Consider the following 19690-nt stretch of genomic DNA (forward strand, 5'->3'; position numbering starts at 1 on the left):
ATAATGAGGCCCAGCAGCTTTAAAAAGTTGCGAGTTGCAGTTCTACACAGCTGGAATGCCAGAGGTCACCCGTTACTGCTGTAGAGTTATTGAATAAGACAGGAATAGCCAGACAGGAACTCAGCTGCAGTTTATTTATTCCCACTAAACACATTTTGTCAGGACTATTCTCGCCTGTTATAACTAGGACAAACTGTGTATAAATCTTTTTTGTATGCTGAGAAGTATGTTTCTGTGCTGCCATCTAGTGGCTAAATCAATGCTTTTCTAACCTCTCTAACAACAGGTTACAGTCACCAAATAATTTGTAAAAGTTTTGTGCTTCATTTAAACACACTGGCAATTTATAATGCTAACATTGCAGGATATATCTCGTAAATAAATATGACTTTAAACAATAAAATGTGTTTATTTCTATATTTGTATGTAGTAAGAGCAGCTGTTTGCATTAGTTAATTCAAAAAGAAGGAGAAATAAGGAGAAATATCAATACCCGGTTTCCATTAGTGCCTGTGCCCTCCTGCTTGTTCAGATTAAAACGAAGGCTCTGGTGTCTTCTTGTGATAATTTCTTTGGCCTGTTCTGCCCCAGTATCTCCAGATAAAGTGTGCCTGCTGTATGCTGGGGTCTGAACAAAATACAACACAGTGTTATAGCCCCTTTAAGCACTGGTGGCCCCAGGACAGATCCTATAAGAATCTTTCCGCAGCCCCGAGCAATGTAAGTGGCAGTACTCTGCCTGTCTACTAGTAAATTTAGATTAGATAAAACTGCCTAAATTAAACATCTGAATTTATAAAACTATAATATAATCATATTATATTATAGTTTGTGTCATGTAGTGGTTGTGACCCTGTGAGGATAGACGGCACTGCAGTATAAAAAGAAATCTAAAAACTAAATAAGCAATTTAAAATACTGCTGTAGAGCTCATTCAAGTCATTAATAGGAGGGAGTTTGTCATTCTGGGCATACATTAAACTTAAAGGGCAAGTAAAGTCTAAAATAGAATAATGCTAGAAATGCTGTATTTTGTATACTAGACATAAACATGAACTTACTGCACCACAAGCCTAATCAAACAAATGATTTATGCTTTCAAAGTTGGCCACAGGGGGTCACCATCTTTTAACTTTGTTAAACATCTTTGCAAGACCAAGACTGTGCATATTCTCAGTGTGGTCTGGGCTGCTTAGGGATCGTCATAAATGATCAAAACAGGGAAACAAACAAAGCTGCTTGAGTTCTGCATGGCTGGGAAGTAAGGCGAGGGCTCCCCCTGCTGTTCATAAGTATGATTGTTTCCCTGCTCAGCAGTTAGGGACCATCTGACAATTCCTATCCACAGCAGTAAATGAAGGGAGAATTTCAGTCAGGTTTCTTATAAAAATGGTACACATTTTTTAATTAAAGTATATTGGAGATAGGTTTAGTTTTCATTAAAGAAAGTTAAAATGGGATTTTATTTTTTTGCCTTTACATGCCCTTTAAAAGTCATTGCATCTAAAAGAATGGTGCCCCCCCTTGTCTCATAGAGGGGTGTTTACACATCAGTAGTTGCTGTAATGATTTTTAATAACTGAACTTACCCAAAAATATGATTTTACTTCTTAGGAGCTGTATTATGTTCATTTCTTTTTATAAAAAGTATAATGGTCAGCCTACAGGATCCAGTATGCAGATTTCTTTATTTAGAAGACTTTTCTAGGTTCATTCTTCTAGTGATGATCTCTTATGCAGATAAGCATAGACAATACCAACTATTTGCAAGCTGTTAGCAGCTATGTAGCCTGAACTCCCTCTTTAGTCACCATTTAACCTAACTAGTATAAGAAGTAATACTGAGCATTCTGTTGCCAAAAAATTATAGTAAGTAAAACATTGTGTTATTTTCTACAACTTTCTTCAACAGAATCGTTATTCTATGGAAATGCCAGATTTCAAGTCTCCTGTGACTTTCCTAAATTCCACGTTCAAGGTTTCAGTTTGTAACCATATGGCACTATTTTCCAGCCAGCAAATATGTGAATTTTCCTTTAAAAAATGTGGTCGGGTTTATTGATGCAAAATCATCTTAATAAAGCTTCTCCAGACAAATAAGTCCACCAGCTTACTTTAACCACGAAAACCCTAAAAACAAAACTGGCATTTTACTTTGTATTCTATATCTAAATTATCATGCTTATAAAGTGTCAGCTCACACACCAGCCCCTAAATATCCCATAAACACAAAACTTGCCTTGACAGAAGCCTTAAATGTTTAAATGAATTTACTACTATTTAAATAGGCATATTCATCCTTAAAAAAACTGCCCCTTCGAAAATGATGTGTTTGAAGTAACTGCCAATATTCATTTATTGGATTAGATATTGACATACATTTTTGAGGGCTCAGTCTTTAATACACTAAACAAATTATTCAATTTTGCTATGATTATTTTTTTTTGGGGGTGACACTATGTAACTAGGATTCCAACATTAAAAAAAATAAAGATAATATGATGTTTTGAGTGGCAAAATCAAATATATCTTTAAGGATATGAGGGCAAGGTGAAAACTGCAAAAATACATACATAATGGACTTTGTTTTTACCCAAAATGCACATGGAAATTTGGAATTGCACCTGACACAGGGCAGCACATGTGTAGGATGTGGAAATCCCTTTACATACGGTACTACTTTCCTAAAGTGTCATTTGGGGAGCAAGGGCCGGTATTCCAGAACATTGTTCCAAAGCAAGTATTACATACAGGGAACCCTTGCTTGACAAAAAATCCTATGGTTATTTCAGTGGTCTATGTGACAGTTTGCAGTCATGAAATAATTCAAAAGACACTTTATCCAAAGTATATTCAGGTTTTTTTTTCAGTAAAACTCTAGGCTTCATTTATTTCTCTCCCCTGATGCTACACAATACTCTCATTTAGATTCTTAGCATTTTTCACCTATTTTCCAGCTGATTTGGTTTCCTCAATGAATATTTGTTAACCTGCATGTAAACTAATTTCTCGATGCAAACTTTGTGTTCATTTCGCATTTATCTCCCCTGCAGCTTACTCTGCATAGAGTTTCTAAGCTCATGGTTTCCCCTTGTGATCAAAAAAAAAAAATCAAACGTTTATTTTAGGTGCTTGCAATGTGGTGCAGATATGTCACTAGCTGTGGACACAATGGGGCCGATTCACTAACTTCGAGTGAAGGATTCGAAGGTAAAAAACTTCGAATTTCGAAGTTTTTTTTGGGCTACTTCGACCATCGAATGGGCTACTTCGACCTTCGACTTTGACTTCGAATCGAAGGATTCGAAGTAAAAATCATTTGACTATTCGACCATTCGATAGTCAAAGTACTGTCTCTTTAAAAAAAACTTTGACCCCCTACCATCTAAAAGCTACCGAAGTCAATGTTAGCCTATGGGGAAGGTCCCCATAGGCTTGGCTAACTTTTTTTGATCGAAGGATATTCCTTCGATCGTTGGATTAAAATCCTTCGAATCGTTCGATCGAAGGAATTATCCTTCGATCGAACTATCTGTGCTAAATCCTTCGACTTCGATATTCGAAATTGAAGGATTTTAATTCCTAGTCGAATATCGAGGGTTAATTAACCCTCGATATTTGACCCTTAGTGAATCGGCCCCAATATGTCAAGTCATTCCCATGCAAGATTCAGTTCTCACCGTCTTTCTTATGCTGTACAGATTCCTTTCTAAAATTTTCTGTATATCATCCAGCTGGTGGTCAGGAATCTGTTTCTTGGTAGTAGCGGACATATAGTGTTTACTGCTGTGAATGAAACAAAAATAATTCGCTTTTTTTTTTTACCAACAAGCTACTTACTTGGGGGGGTTATTTATCAAAATCCGAAAAATTTGGATAATATTCTGTAAAATAGTCCGACAAATCCACACAGATTGTTTCCCCTTATTTATCAATCCATTTTTCCGAAAATTTCATGTGCGGGAAAAAAAACTAGATGAAATCATGTAAAAATTCAAATCGTACAAATGTTTCAGATTTTTGCCATGAAATCTTCGGATTATTGCATGATCAGGATAATTTCTGGACTTCTCCCATTGACTTCAACATGAACTCGGCAGGTCTGAGTTGGATTCCTTTTTTATTCAGACTTTTACCACCCTTGGAGTTGAAAGAATTCTGAAAAATTTTAGGTTTTTTTTCCACTAAAAGTTTGGATTTTATAGTAAAAAAAAATCAAATTTTTCTAGTTTTTGGTATTTGATAAATAACCCCCTTAAATCTTACATCAGTGAAAGATGCATCTGAGTAATGTCCTCTGGAATCTTTCTACTAGTCCTTGTTTCATAAATCAGAAATATCCACATTATATAATAATTTCTAAATATTTATTTATTTTTTTATTACATTTGCTTGATTTGCTCAAAAACAATAATAAGTTATCCCTATAGCTATTATCTGGAATGCTTGGGAACTGGGATATTCCAGATAAGGGATCTTTCTGTTATTTGGATCAGCAAATTTAGTCTACTTAAAATCATTTAAACTTTTCATTTAAACTATTCATTTGCCATGAATATGGATTCATACAATTTAAGTGGGACCAAGCTACTGTTTTATGATTACAGAGAAAAAGGAAATTATGATTAAAAATTAGCTTAGAATGGACTGAATGTGGGAGATTGTCTGTCTCGTAATTAGGATCTTACGGTATTATGGGTTTCTCGATAAGAACATTTTCGGATTTTAGTAAATAACCCCCTTACAGTTAAGGAGCCTTTCTCTAAATATGATGTCATGTAAAGAGCAATATATTTCCAGTAACGTGAAAGTTACTTTTAGCTACAAGAGCTGAATTCTGGACAGTATAATTTGATTAATTAAATTTTCAGATATATTTTCTTAGTCATCTAATTATCTTTATTTTTTTTATATAAAAATGTGGTGGTTGCAAGTCTGAGTCTTGAGCACCAATGTCTTAATCAAGATAGATATCTGCAGTAAGCAAATAAAAATTACACAATGCAAATGCCAGCCTTGATTCTGTGTTATATCAGTTCACACTGTTGGCATTTTATAAATAACCCTTTTCTTATACAGGGTTATACAGATCCCTAATAGATTTTATATCATTCTTTTACAGTGCTTTCTCCCCAGTAAAATATACAGTGTTTAGTTATGTGTTCTGTAATACCTACCCCCTAGCAGGAATTTGGGAAACATCAGATAGCTGCCCGGCTTCTGCTAGCTCAATAGCATGTTTTTTCTCCAGCTTTTCATAGAGGAGAACAATACTTGATTTTGTTTCATTCTCTCGAAGTAGAATCTTTTTGAGGTATTTAGTGCTGAAGTATTCAAACCTGGGGGGGGGATTATTTACAGATATATAATAAGCCTCCCGCTAATGACGATTGCATTTAATATTCAGATATGGGACCTGTTATCCAGAATGCTCAGGACCTGGGGCTTTCTTGATAGAGGATCTTTCTGTAATTTGGATCTTCATACCTTAAGTCTACTAGAAAATCATGAATGCATTAAATAAGCCCAATGGGCTGGTTCTGTTTCATTATATCTTCGTTTGGATCAAGTACAAGGTATTGTTTTATTATTACAGAGAAAAAGCAAATCTGTTTTAATAATAATAATGGAGTCTGTGGGAGATGGCCTTTCTGTAATTCGAAACGTTCTGGATAACGGGTTTCCGGATAACAGGTCCCATACCTGTACTAGATATAATGATAATATAATGTTATTCTTCTTTATTCAGGAATATGCTACTGCCCACAGGTAAAATCACCCGATAGTTGTACAAGTGCAGTCCAAAGACACATTAGCCTAACAAGTTAATCTTCTCATGGATCACCAGCTGAGTTTCTTTGGAAATCCATCCTACTGATTATGCTTTTAACTGTGAGATTTTAGTTTGTGCCTCTTTTATCAACAGCCATGAAATATTGTATAATTTACGTGTTTTCTTATTGAATGATTAGTGAGGAGAACACAATACTTCTTTCTTAAAGTTAAACAGGAATGGAAAAAATGGAATACGGTGGTACAAGGGTGTGCTCTGTTTAGCAAAACCTTCTGTAAACCTCATAATCCAACTACTTAATTATACATATGGAGGGAAAAATTCTAAAGGGCGAAGTGGCTAACGCTGGAGAAAATTCACCACGACGTCTTTTCGGCACTTTGCCGATTTACGAACGGTAGCTGGCGTAATTTCGCCAAGGAGTTACTACGCAAATTCACCAAGTTTTTGATTTTACTGAACGTTACCTCTATCGCCAGACTTGCCTTCACCACCTCAGACCAGGGCGAAGTGCAATAGAGTAGAAAAAAAGTTGAACATTTTTATAAGTCCCAAAAAACGCTGGCGGTTTTTCTATTTAAAGGGTGATAGACTGATAAAGATCGTAATTTTTTTTGGGGGTATCCTCCTTCCCCCCTACATTTGCTAACATATGGCACCTAAACTATACTGTGGGCACATGTGTAGGGCAATATAACAACTTTATATAATTTTATTAAGGTTCCCTGGCCTTGTGCAGTGTAATGTATTTGGTGCAGCATATATGGCCATTGTACTTTAACTGCACGCCATTTGCTAATTAGCCAACGCTAGCGTGACTTCGAACTGCTTAGAGTAATTTGGCTGACGTAATTTCGCCAGCGTGTGGTACCCTGTGCGCAACTTCGGATCTTCGTGAATTAGCATTGTTCAGGCGGATTTACGCCTGGCGAAGTGTTGCGATGTGCGCGAAGCCATCGCTGGTGAATTTTCGCCGGTTAGTGAATTTGCCCCGTGGTGTCTCACTTCCCAGTGTGCCCAAAACACAGCATGTTTTCTTTTTGTTCTTCTAGAATATGCATTGTATGCTTTCACTATTTCAAGTCAAACCTTTATTGTGCATTTTCATGAACTGTTTGCAACATCCTATTTGTATTGTAATGTTGGACCATAATACTGTAAATAATTAGTAAGGAAACATTTTTCCAAGAATCAAATGAGTTGGCTACCCAGCTAAAATAAATAACTCCTATCTTAACACAGCTGATGCCACTTAAAGCATACTCTTCCCAGACTGAGATGACTCACACTCCTTTAATATATTTTAAGAAGAAAAAAACATACTTATCTTTCCAGTAATACTGGCCCCAGTGACCACAAACATCTTCTATACCAGTCACAAGATGATCCAAAAACTGCAACAAAGGGATGAGTGATGCCCTTAATGAATGCTGTTACATTTCTCAGAGAATCATACAGTGCTGAGAAATTTAGTTTTGTTTCAATGGTTTAGTCTGCTTATTAATGGTGTGGCTATTATAGATATTTAACAGGGTACCAAATGGGGTTGTAATAAATTTTACTGTAATATAGTCAAATTAATGTTTTAGCTCACACCACCATTGCAGAGTGACTCTTTGACTGAATACTTTAGTGATGAATAAATGGAGGTGCACACAGGTCCTGTAGATAAACACAGAAACAGGTTTTGTAGTCACTTATACAGATTATAGTCACTTGTGCAGTTACACCAGTTCTCCAATAGTTCACAGACAATAATATAAATGAAACAACACTAGAGAATTCATGTGTGTCTAACTACTTCAACTGACCACCTACCTGAGTCTGACCATTACTCAGGGGGCTCTCCTGGCTCATAGGTGTCCAGACCCATCCCACTAGCCCTGATTAGCAAGTGCTGCTGGGACGATTTTCACTGGGAGACTGTCACTAGCTTTGTCTATCGTACGATTGCTGTCTGGGGCAGAACATCAGCTGATCTGTTCTTTAACTACTTTATTTGGTCGGAATGGTAAGACCATCCGAATGGTAAGTGGCAGGTCGGGAGATGGGAAAGTAAGATCGTACATTGATTCATACGATCGGATCTTTGCGTCTGTGGCCAGCTTAAACTGCTCAACAGAAGCTGTTCTAACACTAACTGACCTATCTAATATGATTATGGATACTCACCCGACTCCGATCATGAGCTTTCTATTGTGATAATGGACCCCAGGCCCTTGCCCCATTTCATCAACCAAAGATGTTAGGGCATGTTACACTCTACTTTATATAAACTTCCAAGGCCAATCTCCTTCCTCCTGATTGACATTGAGGGACCATCTCCTTCCACAAGGATTCCCTGCTCCATACTGTTATTCAGTGATCAAACAAGTGATAAACAACTAATAAAATAAAATATTATTCCGAATTCGCCCAAAGTTTCCTCGTGAGGCAGCTTTGGGTGACTTCGGAAAATGAAGCATTCCGAGTGCCATCCAGATGGCGATTTACATTCTAGCCAGGGGGAAGGCAGTTCAGGGAGATTAGTCACCAGAAGAAGAGGAGATTTGTCATTGGGTGACTAATGTTCCCGATTCTTAGCGTGTGTCACTGCCCTTAACTGAAGAAATAACACCTATACATATTTTTGTAGCAAAGGCGGTTTTTCAAAGGTATGTTCATCTTAAGCCCTATTTAGTGAATTTAACAATTCTCACATCCAAGCAATGTCTGAAAGAAAAAGACAAGCCCCAAGTCCATCATATTCAACCCTAACAACACCCTCTACAAGCTGATCCAAGGAACAGCAGAATTCATATCAGGCAAACTGCCAGTTTAGTCTCATGTGGACAATATTTCTGCCTCTAAACTGGTTCTTTGATTTAGTAATGAATAATTAACTCACTGTCCAAATACTGCAAAGTATGTTGGTGTTATATATACATAATATACCACCATTCCTGTTGATTAATTTGCCCAGATAAATTTTATGACCCTTTGCCAACATTACCCAGTACTGCTCCCCCATGAGAAAACAAACTGTGACTATACAGTTCAAGTGATAGTAATACTAGTCACCTCTTTTCAAAATGAGCTTATCTGTACTTGTTGCCTATTGTTTTTATTAAACAAAAATATGAAGCCAGTTTCCCACTTCCTGTTTACTTCCTTATCCTGAAGAGCAATGGAGGATCTTATTCAACAAATCAAGTGCCCTCTAAGAAGCCTCTGATAATAGGCTGGTCAAAGACTGCTGCATAGAGAGAGGATAGGTTTGTTTGTTTGTTTAAAGATAGATAAAGAATAGGGATGTAGCGAACGGCGGAAAAAATGTTCGCGAACATATTTGCGAACTTGCGTCCAAAAATGCGAACGGTTTGCGAACGTCACGAACCCCATAGACTTCAATGGGAAGGCGAATTTTAAAAGCTAGAAAAGACATTTCTGGCCAGAAAAATGATTTTAAAGTTGTTTAAAGGGTGCAACGACCTGGACAGTGGCATGCCAGAGGGGGATCAAGGGCAAAAATGTATCTGAAAAATACATTGTTGACACAGCGCTGCGTTTTGTGCTGTAAAGGGCAGAAATCACACTACGTCACTCAGGTGATGTTTCTGGACACGGAATGTGAAAAAGCTCACACAGCCAGGTGGCACTTGGTTAAAGACTGGGCAAACAATGCCTGCAAGGGCAACGTATACAGTAGTGGATACGGAATATATTATTGCTGCTGTAAAAACATCACTCAGGTGATGTTTACGGACACGGAATTATTATTGTTATTTAGACAGAATGTGAAAAAGCTCACACAGCTAGGTGGCACTTGCATACCTCCCAACTGTCCCTCTTTTGACCACTCAACCCCCTGTCCCTCTTTTGTACTGGAAAGTCCCTCTTTTCTCTGCACTGAACAGCCAGAAAAAAAACAGTTTCTAACTTAATTGGCTTTTGGCAGAGAGCTCAGAACAGCTAACAGGTGCAAATAAGATACTTTGTAACAATTTTGACTCTGGTTGGTGCTGGTAGTGGTGAACTACTAGGAGGAGCAGCACACCAGTCCCTCTTTTCTCTGAACTGAACAGCCAGAAAAAAAACAGTTTCTAACTTAATTAGCTTTTGGCAGAGAGCTCAGAACAGCTAACAGGTGCAAATAAGATACTTTGTAACAATTTTACTCTGGTTGGTGCTGGTAGTGGTGAACTACTAGGAGGAGCAGCACACCAGTCCCACTCCCCAACACAGCTAGACTAATAGCACTGGGCTCTTACAGTAGCAAAGTAAAAAAAACAAAAAAGAAAATAAAAGCAGTCCTTACAAGGACTATTGGGTTACAGGCAGCAGTCAGCAGATGAGAAATCAGCAGCAGGACAGCTGCCCACAGCAGCTACATACAGAGCACTGCAGTAGAAGGTAGATTACTAGCCAGCAAAGCTACCTAACCTAAAATGTCCCTCAAATCCCTGCAGAGTTCTGTCCCTACAATACAGAGCAGTATCAAGTAGATTACTAGCCAGCAAAGTTACTATCAACTGTCCCTCAAATCACTAAACAGCTCTCTCCCTACACTAGCTCTTCCAAGCACACACAGGCAGAATGAAAAAACTCTGCAGGGCTTCAGTTTATATATGGAAGGGGAGTGGTCCAGGGGGTGTGAGGGTGGTCCAGGAGGGAGAGCTTCCTGATTGGCTGCCATGTATCTGCTGGTCTGGGGTGAGAGGGCAAAAATAAGTGCCAGCTAAGGGGAACCCAAATTGGCGAACGTCGCGCGACGTTCGCAAACATTCGGCGGACGCGAACAGCCGATGTTCGCGCGAATTAGTTTGCGGGCGAACAGTCCGCGACATCCCTAATAAAGAACTCTGAATAAATTGCCCAGTTGCTAAAGGGAAGGGAAAGGATGTTCAGTGAAAAAAACTCAATTAGTGCTTTAGAGTGTGGCAGACAGAGAAATTAGACAAATCTACTCTACTGTGGGTGACAAATCTACCCAAATGCCTTTCCGATGGCAAGAATGTGAAATGCCAGCGGGATGGCATACGTATCACTTTGTTTTCCGAAGTTGCCTCACGAGGAAACTCCAGGCGACTTCACAATTCCAAAGTGATACGTATGCCATCCCGCATTCGCATTCTTGCTGGTGGGAAGATTAGTCGCCCGCAGTAGAGAAGATTGTCACTGGGCGACTTCTCTCCCTGTCTGTCACCTCCCTTAGAATGACAAAATTGAAAATAGGCAGAATGCAAACATCAACACAAGTCCTATTCATTTTGTAAATTTTTAGCAAAGGTGTTTGTAGGTGTATACTGTTCCTTTAATTAAATAATAGTGGTTGTATAATCATAAAAAATGTGACTCTGCACCACCCACATATACATGTAGTCAAAGTGCACACATGGTGTGTGTATAATCCTTTTTTGTATCAGATGATGGGATATGACAAGTTGAAAGAACCACTGAGTGTGAAAGATAATAAATAAATGATTCCAATTAAATATAAGCTATGGGTCAGTAGTTTAATAGCTGGAATTTCATTTCACACCTGAAAAATGTGCCTTTTCTATTTCATATGACTTGGAACCATGTACAGCTGCAGCATAGGAAGGCAGTGTTTCTGCTTTGTGAAGTGTAGCATTCATACACATGTACTTGCCACCAAATGAAATATTCACTAATAGGTGCCAAGGAAATGTTACAGTTATGTGCTATAGATCTGATAAACACGTATAATACATTTCATAGTGTAAACAAGGCAGCTTACCCTTAAGTGAACCTGCTCGCTCACAGTAGAGATATTTCTGTTACTCTTCTTTACATCCAGTAACTCCACCAAAGGGCGAATTGTCATTCCCTGAAATAAGCACACACAAATATAAAGGAGCCTTCAGGATAAGGGGAAACACAGACATTGGATGCTTATGGTCTAAAACCTTTCAGCTTAACATTATGTTTATAAAGTAGACATCATCTTTATTGTTTATTGATTTAAAAAAAAATGGTTTCATGAAACGTAAAACATAAATTTTAATAAATGTCAATTATTGTTTTTAAAGGAGGGAATTTTTGCTATGGAAAATGTTTTATTATACAATATTGTTTTCATCATTCTGAAAATCTTTCATACAAAAATTGCTAAAAAATAGCAAGACACAGAAATAGAAAGGAACTGGAAACATCCATGCCCTGGAGAAAGGATAAGAAATCTAAAAATGTATATTATATCCAAATTAAAAAGAATTCAACAAAAAATCAGTTGCCATGTCTAGGGTAAAAGTGCTGCTTAAATATAGGAGTATAAAGTATATATTCAGTACCTTTTTCAGGTCAAAGATCACTGCATAATTTAGCAGTTTTGGCTCAATTTATGCTTGTTCTACTTTTGTACCTGTACATGGCATTAAGCAAATACATATTTTATTACATCTAGTTAAGGTTTATTCCATACTACAGAATGTTGGCTAATTGTAGGCTTATAATATCAGAGAAGAAGGCATAAAGTTCTGGTTCTTTTGGTCTTTCTGTACATCCCTCAGGTCTAGGGGGCAAATTTACCTAGGATCGAATATCGAGGGTTAATTAACCCTCGATATTCGACTGCCAAATTGAAATCCTTCGACTTCGAATATCGAAGTTGAAGGATTGAGAGCAAATAGTTTGATTGAACGATCGAAGGAATAATCGTTCGATCGAACGATTCAAAGGATTTTAATCCATCGATCGAAGGATTATCCTTCGATCAGAAAATTGTTAGGAAGCCTATGGGGACCTTCCCCATAGGCTAACATTGGCCTCGGTAGGTTTTAGGTGGCGAACTAGGGGGTCAAAGTATTTTTTAAAGAGACAGTACTTCGACTATCGAATGGTCGAATAGTCAAACGATTTTTAGTTCGAATCGAAGTTGAAGGTCGAAGTAGCCAATCCGATGGTAAAAGTAGCCAAAAAAACCATTCGAAATTCAAACTATTTTTCCTCTATTCTGTTCAGAAGCTGGAAGAATGGGTTGTGGTGCATTTTTAGGTTAATATTGCTTCCTTGGGCAGCTTTTAATATTTACAAAAATACAGATTAATGGAGGGCACTCCAAACGCGACTACAAAGGAGTATATCATATTACCACTCCTCTTAAATAGAATGTAAGCGAGGTGCAATTGGCCCAAAGCGTACACCCACAGTACATACCCAAAAATTCAAATAGAAAATGTATTGGGCATGCACACTCAAAAGAAATTTTTTACAGACAACTGGAGGTATGAGAAAAAATTCTTTATATTTCAAATAGTAAAACATACATCAAAAACGTTTTGCCATTCAGTATAGTTCATATACACCAGTATAAGCAAAGATATACATACCACCCAGCAAAGTACTTCAAGGCAAAAAGGGAAACACCACAAGTGCCGAAACGTTGTGGCATTCTCATCCTTGGCAAGTGTATCCGTTTTTGCCTTGAAATACTTTGCTGGGTGGTATGTATATCTTTGCTTATACTGGTGTATATGTACTATACTGAATGTCAAAAACGTTTTTTGATGTATGTTTTACTATTTGAAATATAAAGAATTTTTTCTCATACCTCCAGTTGTCTGTAAAAAAATTTCTTTTGAGTGTGCATGCCCAATACATTTTCTATTTCAGCTTTTAATATTTCCCTGCAACAACTGGTTTGTCTGATTGATACAGTAATAAGATAACAAATAGGGAAGTAAACTGACAATATGTAGCTCAGAAGATTTTTTTTCTATTAAAAACTGCATTCAAACATTTAATTGTACATTTCCAACAAACTCCCTTTTAGTTCAGTTGTTTTTATTGAAGTGTCCCAATAAAAATGGTTGATTAAAATACATGCCCACAGGATTTTTTCCTTGACTATTCCACATTTAGATTGCGAATGACATCATCATTTAGTTGTGGGGCTGCACAAAAAGCCTGTTTCAGTCCTAGAAATGCCCTTTATGAAGCTGAAACAGAAGGCAGTCACTCACTCACAGAAACTTTTGTTGCAAGTATTCTGGCTCAGCATGACCACACCTGCCATGTGGACTGGTCTTTTCAATTCCTCACCGTATTTGCATCTGAAAACAGTCGGAACAGTCTGAAACCTTTCCAGTGTCCGAAAGCCTCTCTGACTCTAAATGATACATTTCTGTGTAACTGCTGAAACTGTTCTCCATTAAATGATCTTAAATGGCTGTATTGGGGTTTACTGCTTGGTTTAGCAGAATACCTTATCTTCCAGATACCAATTTGGAATGCAAATGTTAATTTGTATATTCAAATATGAGGAAAATCCCCCCAATACAGCATCATCTGAAAAATATTTTTTCAGTTTTTCATTGATTTAAAGCCACATGACTTTATAGATCCAAATACAAAGTGCTGAATCCTAAATCAGATTATGGATTTGGTGCATCTCTATCTTGAACTGATATAACAGCACCGTCCATATTTAGCAGAATCAAAATGATTTTTCGGAAAGAGAAGAGAGAGGAACTTCTACCAGCTTTCTAAATAGGTAATAAGTGCATCCCCTACATGGCACTTTCCCAAATTGCAAAGTATGACTGTAAGCAGCAAAACGCAACAATGGTAACTCACAAAGGAAGTGTCTTAAATAAATCAAAAGGATAGTGATAGATACATTTTTATTTTGGTAAATAAGGACTACACAAAACAAAACTTTTAGCATCACAATAAGATCTTCTAACCTGAACAAACACAGTGAAGAGGATAACAACTGTAGTTGCTGTGATAAAGAGGTGCTTTTTGGGAAATTCCGGGAGTAAAAAGACAAGGGAGAAGCATATGGCGCCTCTAAGACCTCCGTAGGCAATAGTGAACTGGTCCTTTTTAGTGATAGGGTTTAAGCAGAACTTGTTTAAAATAAACGTCAGTACGATGACCCCTAAAAAGACAAACTATAATAAATTGGCTTTCATAGTTAAAAGGGAGCTCAAATTAATGAAAATATTTATTTACTTTACTAATTTCATGTATATTATGTATTAATATTATTGAACTGCAAAAAAGCAAAATATAAATACAGCAGTTAGTAGGAGCTTCACTCATGCATAAATCTATTATGGTACTCTATGGTTCTGCAAGATCTCTCTGGACAGGTTCAACCACTGACCATATTAACTAATATGGCTTAAGTGCAGGTATAATGTAGGCAGTGATTTTCTGAAACAATTTGCAGTTGGACTTCATTTTTTATTATTTGTGCTTTTTCAGTTATTTAATATTTTGTTTAGCAGCTCTTCAGCTATCCGGTTTCTAGGATCTTATTAGCCCTAGCAAAAAGGCAGTGGTGTGAATGAGGGACTGGAATATGAAAAGATGAAAAAGAGAAGTAACACAAATGAACAATAATAAATAATTAAAAGTTCACGGAGCAATAGGGTGTCAGTGACCCCCACTTAAAAGCTGGAAAGAGGCAGAAGAGAAAGGCAAATAATGACAAAACTATTAAAAATGACAAAACTATAAGAAATAAATAATGAAGACCAATTGCAGATTTGGTGGAAATAAGCTATTCTATAACATACTAAGGGGCCGATTCACTAACTTCGAGTGAAGGATTCGAAGGTAAAAAACTTCGAATTTCGAAGTTTTTTTTTGGGCTACTTCGACCATCGAATGGGCTACTTCGACCTTCGACTACGACTTCGAATCGAAGGATTCGTAGTAAAAATCGTTTGACTATTCAACCATTCGATAGTCAAAGTACTGTCTCTTTAAAAAAAACTTTGACCCCCTAGTTCGCCATCTAAAAGCTACCGAAGTCAATGTTAGCCTATGGGGAAGGTCCCCATAGGCTTGGCTAACTTATTTTGATCGAAGGATATTCCTTCGATCGTTGAATTAAAATCCTTCGAATCGTTCGATTCAAAGGATTTTATCGTTAGATCGAAGGAATTATCTGCGATTTTAATTCCTAGTCGAATATCGAGGGTTAATTAACCCTCGATATTCGACCCTTAGTGAATCGGCCCCTAAAAGTTAATGTAACAGTGAACCAGCCCTTCATAGAAAATGTTAACATTTTCCACAGGCATGAAATTGTCCATGCATGTTCAGTGGCAGGTTGAGCCAAATGATATTAATTGATATTAGGTAATGTCACTAGGTAGCTTCATACAGTTTCAGAAGAAATGCACTGGCACACAGGAGTTGCAATAGCAGGGCAAGCCCTTGCGGTTTATTAGTGCAGTGGTGCAACGTTTCAGGGACACGCCCCTTTGTCAAGCATTGTGTCCCCGAAACGTTGCACCACTGCAATAATAAACCGCAAGTGCTTGCCCTGCTATTGCAACTCCTGTGTGCCAGTGCATTTCTTCTGACCTTGGACAAGAGGTAGCCGATTCCTCTGTCACTGGGCACCAGGAAAAAGAATTTGCCAGGTTTTGTGAGGCGTGCGGCTTCTCCAAATTCGCTTGGAAAAGATTAATACAGTTTCCCAATTGAATTCACCCAACATCCGTGCCCCCCTCTGCAGTGATGGGCGAATTTGAATTTACGAAACAGCAAAAACTTTGTGAAACGCATTGAAGTCAATGGGTGTCAATTATTTTGGTGCGCGACAATTTTCTTTAAAACGGGGTCACTGACCCCATTTAAAAACAAATGCTCTGTAAGGCTATGAATGTTTGTTACTGATACTTTTCATTACTCATCTTTCTATCCAGGCCTCTTCTATTTGTATTCCAGTCTCTTATTCAAATTAATGCATGTTTGCTAGGGTAATTTAGACCCTAGCAACCAGCTTTCTGAAATTGCAAACTGGAGAGCTGCTGAATAAAAAACGAAATAACTAAAAAATCCACAAATAATAATAAATTTTAACTAATTGCAAATTGTCTGAGAATATAACTCTCTATGTCATACTAAGGGGCACATTTACTATTGGTCGAATATCGAGGGTTAATTAACCCTCGATATTCGATCGTCAAAGTAAAATCCTTCGACTTCGAATATCGAAGTTGAAGGATTTACCGCAATTCGTTCATTCGAATGATCGTAGGAAAAATCGTTACGATTTGAAGAATTTGAATTCATCGATCAAACATTTTTCCTTTGATAAAAAATTACTTAGAAGGCTTCCCCATAGGCTAACATTGGTGCTCGGTAGGTTTTAGGTGGCGAAGTAGGTGGTCAAAGTTTTTTTTAAAGAGACAGTACTGCGACTATCGAATGGTCGAATAGTCGAACGATTTTTAGTTTGAATCGTTCGATTCGAAGTCGTAGTCGAAGGTCGAAGTAGCCAATTTGATGGTCAAAGTAGCCAAAAAAATACTTCGAAATTCGAAGTATTTTTTATTCTAATCCTTCACTCAAGCTAAGTAAATGTGCCCCTTAATGTTCATTTAAGGGTGGACAACCCCTTTTAAGCCAATTGGCGTTCAAATAATTTTGACAGGCGACAAATGTTATGGGCGCGCAAATTTTAACACGCAACAGTTGGTTGTTTTGTGGGGAATTTTTCGCAGGCAAATTTTCACCGCAGCTTTGGGAAAACATTCACGGGCAGTAGGGATGGGCGAATTTGACACGTTTCGTTTCACCAAAAAAACGCCGTTGGCAAAATGTTGCCCAACGTCCATTAAAGTCTATGGGCGTCATTTTTTTTCTGCCACTCGTCTTTTTATTTTGACGCACAACGCCATACAAGTCATTTTTTCGCAGAGACAAGGCAAAAAAATTCGCCCATCCCTAGCGGTGAAACACGCAAATTTGTTGCAAATTCATACCTGACAAATTTATTCTCCCATCACTACCCCTCTGTTCTTGTATTTTGGAGACTAAAGCTCAGTCATGCTTCCCCAGCATTCAGCAAAACATAAGAAGTTACTTAAGACATTGCTACCATATTTATTCATGCAAATATTTCTGAAGACAAAGGTTAACAGACACTGTAATCATCAGTTCATATTTGTCACCTTAATATGTATTTCATTCATCCTTTTCACTCCACATGAAGTTTGTGAATATTTATAAACCTTAATATTTCTGTGAGATTTAATCCAGCAAGCAGAGCTCTTATTAAAATGCGCCCAGCCCTGTTTCAGCAGGGAATGCCACTTTATACAAGTGTAAGACACAACATGACACTAATTCCTTCGTCATGTAAATTATATACAAGCTTGATATTAGAGTTTACCCGCTTTCAAAACTTATTATTAAGTCCTTCAGATTTATGTCAGATCATTATTTTAGCATTTATACATTCTAAATGAAATATGTTATCATTTATTAATAGAAAAACAGTCCCTTTATTGTAACACTGGTCACAGGGTGCATGTTTCCTGCAATCACTTTCATTTTCCGAAGACAAATCTACTAGAAAATAAGGCACTCGGTGGAATGTTTTATCTAGCGCTTGATTCAAATACAATTTATTAATCAGGTCATTTTTTTTTTCATGAAATGCTCCCTGTGAACTGAGTTATGATGTTTTAACCTAAACTAGATATGTAAAACAGTAACTAAAATTAATTTACAAACTCCATAAAGATCAGAAAGAAATTGGTATTTGTTTATATGGACCTATATTTCCGTCTATATGCCTTTTTGCTGGCTACAAATCTCAATATTTACAGTTGTCAATGCACTTCTTCTACATCCTGCTTTATATATGTTTTAGGCTGGTTAGATGTTTTACTGAATCAATAATGTTTTTTCTTTGTTAGTTGGAACTTTTCTGAAAGTGCAATTTTGAACACAATTTTTTTACCCATAAAACAGCATTCAAGCACTGAATCTGGTGCAAATGTGCTGCACCTGCAGTTGTAGTGGATTTGCCAAAATGATTACAAATTATGTGCTTCACCACAAACAAGTGCAGTTGTGCTGAAGTTACTAGCTCTTAATAGCATCATTGCAAGCTGACTCATTTTTGTCCTGGTTTGGCTTCTGGGTCAATTAGCCCCTTTCTTTCCTCCCAATTGATCACTTATGGGGAAATGCAGTAAAATTTAGTAACAGAAAAATTATTCTCAATGTAAAAATGTATGCCTTTGCACAAATTTAATATAGCCTTTGTGAACCTGGAAACTGTTTAGCGACCACTTCCAACAGGGGAATAAAGATTGCGAGTTTTATAGTTTTTATAGTTTGCTCCAAAAGATCACCTTTACACACTTCTTTAAAATGAGAAGAAATACACAATTAAAATTCAGTCTAAGGAAGAATATTATTTTGCAGAATGATAATTTTTATTCTTATTTGTGTGAATTGTTTTTTTCTTTGCAACTTTTAATACTTCCCCCCCTTAAGCTGGCCATAGATGCAAAGATCCGATCGTACGAATCATCGTACGATCGGACTTTCCCATCTCCCGACCCGCCACTAACCATTCAGATCAAAGTTTTACCAGTCAGATTAGTAAAAGAAGAGATCAGCAATGTTCTACCCCTGACAGCAATTGTACGATATCTATGTCCAACCAAAGCTAGTGACAGTCTCCCACTGAAAATCGTACGATCGGCAATACACACAGAGATATTATCGGCAGCCGACAGAAATTTTCTAACCTGTCCGATCGACCAAACGACCGATCTCCGCCGGACGAAAAATGTTGGGACTCTCCACACACGGTTCGAAAATCAATCCTCGATTCGTACGATCAGATCTTTGCGTCTATGGCCAGCTTTAGACTTCCTGCACAATACTCATCATAAACTCAGGTTCTTGCATTTGCTTGCTTTTTATGTATTCAGTGATTATTTGAATCAATTGGTTTACACCATTTAAGACATAGGAATGGGTTCATATACAAGCTCTTATAGCTCCCATAAGGAAAATCTTGTTGTGGAATAGTAGCAAGATAGACAGAAGAAAGCAGTCAGATGCAGGAGACAAAAATAAATTTGTATAGTTACCGGAAGCTCTCCACAATATACAGAAGACTAGAGTCAG

The 19690-nt window shown here is 37.4% G+C and overlaps 1 protein-coding gene across 1 annotated transcript; it reads right to left on the reverse strand.

Annotated features, from left to right (window-relative positions):
* Positions 1-457: 457 nt before the first annotated feature.
* Positions 458-11621, reverse strand: slc9a2l.S (solute carrier family 9 member A2 like S homeolog). Its single transcript, XM_018233747.2, has 5 exons — positions 11535-11621; positions 7118-7188; positions 5178-5339; positions 3681-3786; positions 458-628 (listed from the first exon to the last, which is right to left on the reverse strand). Exons 1-5 carry the CDS (start codon positions 11619-11621, stop codon positions 458-460), a joined length of 597 nt encoding a protein of 198 aa, XP_018089236.2.
* Between the last annotated feature and the right edge of the window lie 8069 nt (positions 11622-19690).

Source organism: Xenopus laevis, chromosome 8S (assembly GCF_017654675.1).
Source record: "Xenopus laevis strain J_2021 chromosome 8S, Xenopus_laevis_v10.1, whole genome shotgun sequence".
Taxonomy (NCBI): domain Eukaryota; kingdom Metazoa; phylum Chordata; class Amphibia; order Anura; family Pipidae; genus Xenopus; species Xenopus laevis.